General features: G+C 58.3%; 1 protein-coding gene across 1 annotated transcript; it reads right to left on the bottom strand.

Annotated features, from left to right (window-relative positions):
• Positions 1-554: 554 nt before the first annotated feature.
• On the bottom strand, positions 555-1,862 carry LOC112392081 (RUN domain-containing protein 3A-like; the record flags this gene model as incomplete). Its single annotated transcript, XM_024733611.1, has 4 exons — positions 555-928; positions 1,338-1,444; positions 1,559-1,696; positions 1,795-1,862. Coding segments are annotated over 4 exons (333 nt in total), but the record flags the coding sequence as incomplete, so codon positions are not given.
• Positions 1,863-2,391: the final 529 nt, after the last annotated feature.

The following is a 2,391-nucleotide window of genomic DNA, read 5'->3' as shown; positions in this document are numbered from 1 at the left end:
CCCTTGGCAGCTCCTGCCTCCACGGGCAAGAAGCTGAACCGGGCTAGAAGCAAAGGGTGTCTCCCGAGACGCCTGGCTGAGTGGGTAGCATTCTCTGGAGGGTGGCCTGGATTGGGGGACTGTGAGGAAAGGTGGCAGGGGGGCCGGCACCACCCATGCCGCTCCTCAGCTGGGGCTCAGTGCCGGGCTGCCCTCGGGACTGTCGCTCACCAGGCACTCGTTGGATTTGAAGCTCGCCAGGGACTTGCAGCTGGGGATGGAAGCCAGGGAGCCGCAGAGGCCCAGCATGGAGGGCGTGGGGTCCTTCCCTGGGGAGAGAGGGCGGGTGAGGCGGGGCCAACTGGTCTGTGTGTGCGAGTTGCGTGTGTGAGGGGTGTGCACAGGTGCAGGCGGTGAAGGGACAGCCCTCAGGTCACCCATCCGGAGACCTTCCTCGTTTCTGGAGCGCTTGCCTTTTTCAGTTAAGCCCTGGTAAGCTCCTGCCCGTTTCCATGCACAGAGCTTGGGACACTGTATTGTAATCGTCAGTTTATGTCTCTGTCTCCCCCCGAGGGTTCATCCTCTCTCTTTGTCCATTTATTAAACACACGGTGAGCACTTGTTCCGTTCCAAGCACGGGGGATACAGAGAACGGACGAGACAGTCCCTGCCCTCACGGAGCTCACAGTCTGGTGGGGAGACAGACACACGGACAATCACAAACACAGTGTGGCGGGGTTCCACGTCCATAGCCTGCCTTGTGTCAAAGAAGATCTAGGGTCATCCAGTACAGTGTGGTTTTTAGAAAGAAAAGACAGGTAGTCCAGGCACCGGGAAAACTAGGGTGGGAAACCAAGGTGAAGCCAGAGTGGGGAGGGCAACACAAAATGCATGCGTTGAAGTCCTGGACATTCTCTTGAAGGGAGCCACTAATTTGGCTCTGAGCTTCCTGGCAGCCAAAGAAAAGGGGGAAACAACGATCAGGCGACTGGTTCACAGAGCGCCTGAGTTAAGAGCAAACTAGTTAGGCGAAGAACTCCCTGAGGACATGCGGGGCTCTTGAGGACGCCATGATGCCAAAAGCCACGGAGCCCTCACCATATGCCAACACTGGTGATCATTTTAAACAACATCCCCGTTTTACAGATGAGAAGGACTCAGCAAGGTGGAATCAGTGACCAAGCTCGCACAGAGGAGGCGCAGCTGGGATTTGCCTGACGCCCCAAACCAAGCTCTCAGTTGCTGTGCTAGGTTCTTGGGAAGAGTTGAATGAATGAGGGAAGTGGCCAGGGCCTGACTACAAGCCCCAAGGCCTGGCCTCAGCCCTTCCGGGATGGGTGCTGGATTGGGGGGCTCACCAATGGGGCCCCAGGGCTCCTCGTCCCGCTTGCCCTCTCCCAGGCGCTGGGAGTCCGAGCTCAGACTGGCTTCAGCCGACAGCGGCTCCGTGCTCATGAAACTGTGTCTGTAGCAAAGCAGAGAGCTGGTGTGCGGGCAGAGGCTCACAGCCCCAGTGCCCCTCTTCCCTGGTAGAGGAGGGAGTGGCACTAAGGCCAAGGCAAGCCTGCCTGGGGCTTACCTCCGGTAGAGCTTAGGGTTGTTGGCGCCCTCGGCCCCATTGAGTGTTCCCAGTGACGGCCATTGGTTGACCAGGCGTGTGGTGACGTCCTTGGAACCCTGGGCCAGGGGAGCATGGTCACCGGGGATCAGACCTGTCCTGGGATGGGGAGGGGGGGTCAGGCCTGGCTGGAAGAGGGAGCAGAAGTGCGGAAGAGGGGCTCAGCAAGAGGTGAGGGGAGGGGTTAGGATTGAAACCTGGGTAGCAGAAATGGGTATGAATGCTGAGGCTCAGTGGGGCAGATCCTGGGAGTCAGTGGAGGGTACTGGGGGGGCCACGGTGGTGACAGGAATGAGTGCACTCGTGCTGGGGGTTAGGGGAATAATGAGATGTTGCAGGGGTCAGTCAGGGTGGGGTGCCACAATCATGCTGGGAGGTCACTGTGATGAAAACGTTTCAAGGGGAACGGTTAGAGGGATGGGTAGGGGTGAGGTCAGGGGTCACGGTGGGTGACGATGGTTAGTGGACCTACACTGCAGATCAGAGGAGTGGTGAACAGAGGGAATAATGCAGTCATGTTGAAGGTCGTTGAGTCACATTAATTAGAGGTCCTTAATTGTAATCTTGGGGTCCCAGGAGTACTGTTCAATGGCCATTCTAGCTTATGTCGGGTAGTTGAGGGTGAAGTGGGGAGCCGGTTGGTGGGGGGCCTTATGTCGAGCATGATGTTAGGTCGCGGTGGCGGGGAGGGGGCTGGATCTCCGGGTGGCAGTGACGGACTCGGGGGGTTGATGCTGGTGCTTGGTATAAGGAAAGGTGGCGTTAGACTCAATGGGGGCGATGGCGGGGGTTCC

The sequence above is a fragment of the Neophocaena asiaeorientalis genome, unplaced genomic scaffold (genome assembly GCF_003031525.2).
Source record: "Neophocaena asiaeorientalis asiaeorientalis breed wild unplaced genomic scaffold, Neophocaena_asiaeorientalis_V1.1 C49063690, whole genome shotgun sequence".
In the NCBI taxonomy this organism is placed as follows: domain Eukaryota; kingdom Metazoa; phylum Chordata; class Mammalia; order Artiodactyla; family Phocoenidae; genus Neophocaena; species Neophocaena asiaeorientalis.
The sequence above is the reverse complement of the archived record's forward strand: the minus strand, read 5'-3'. Positions and strand labels throughout refer to the sequence as shown.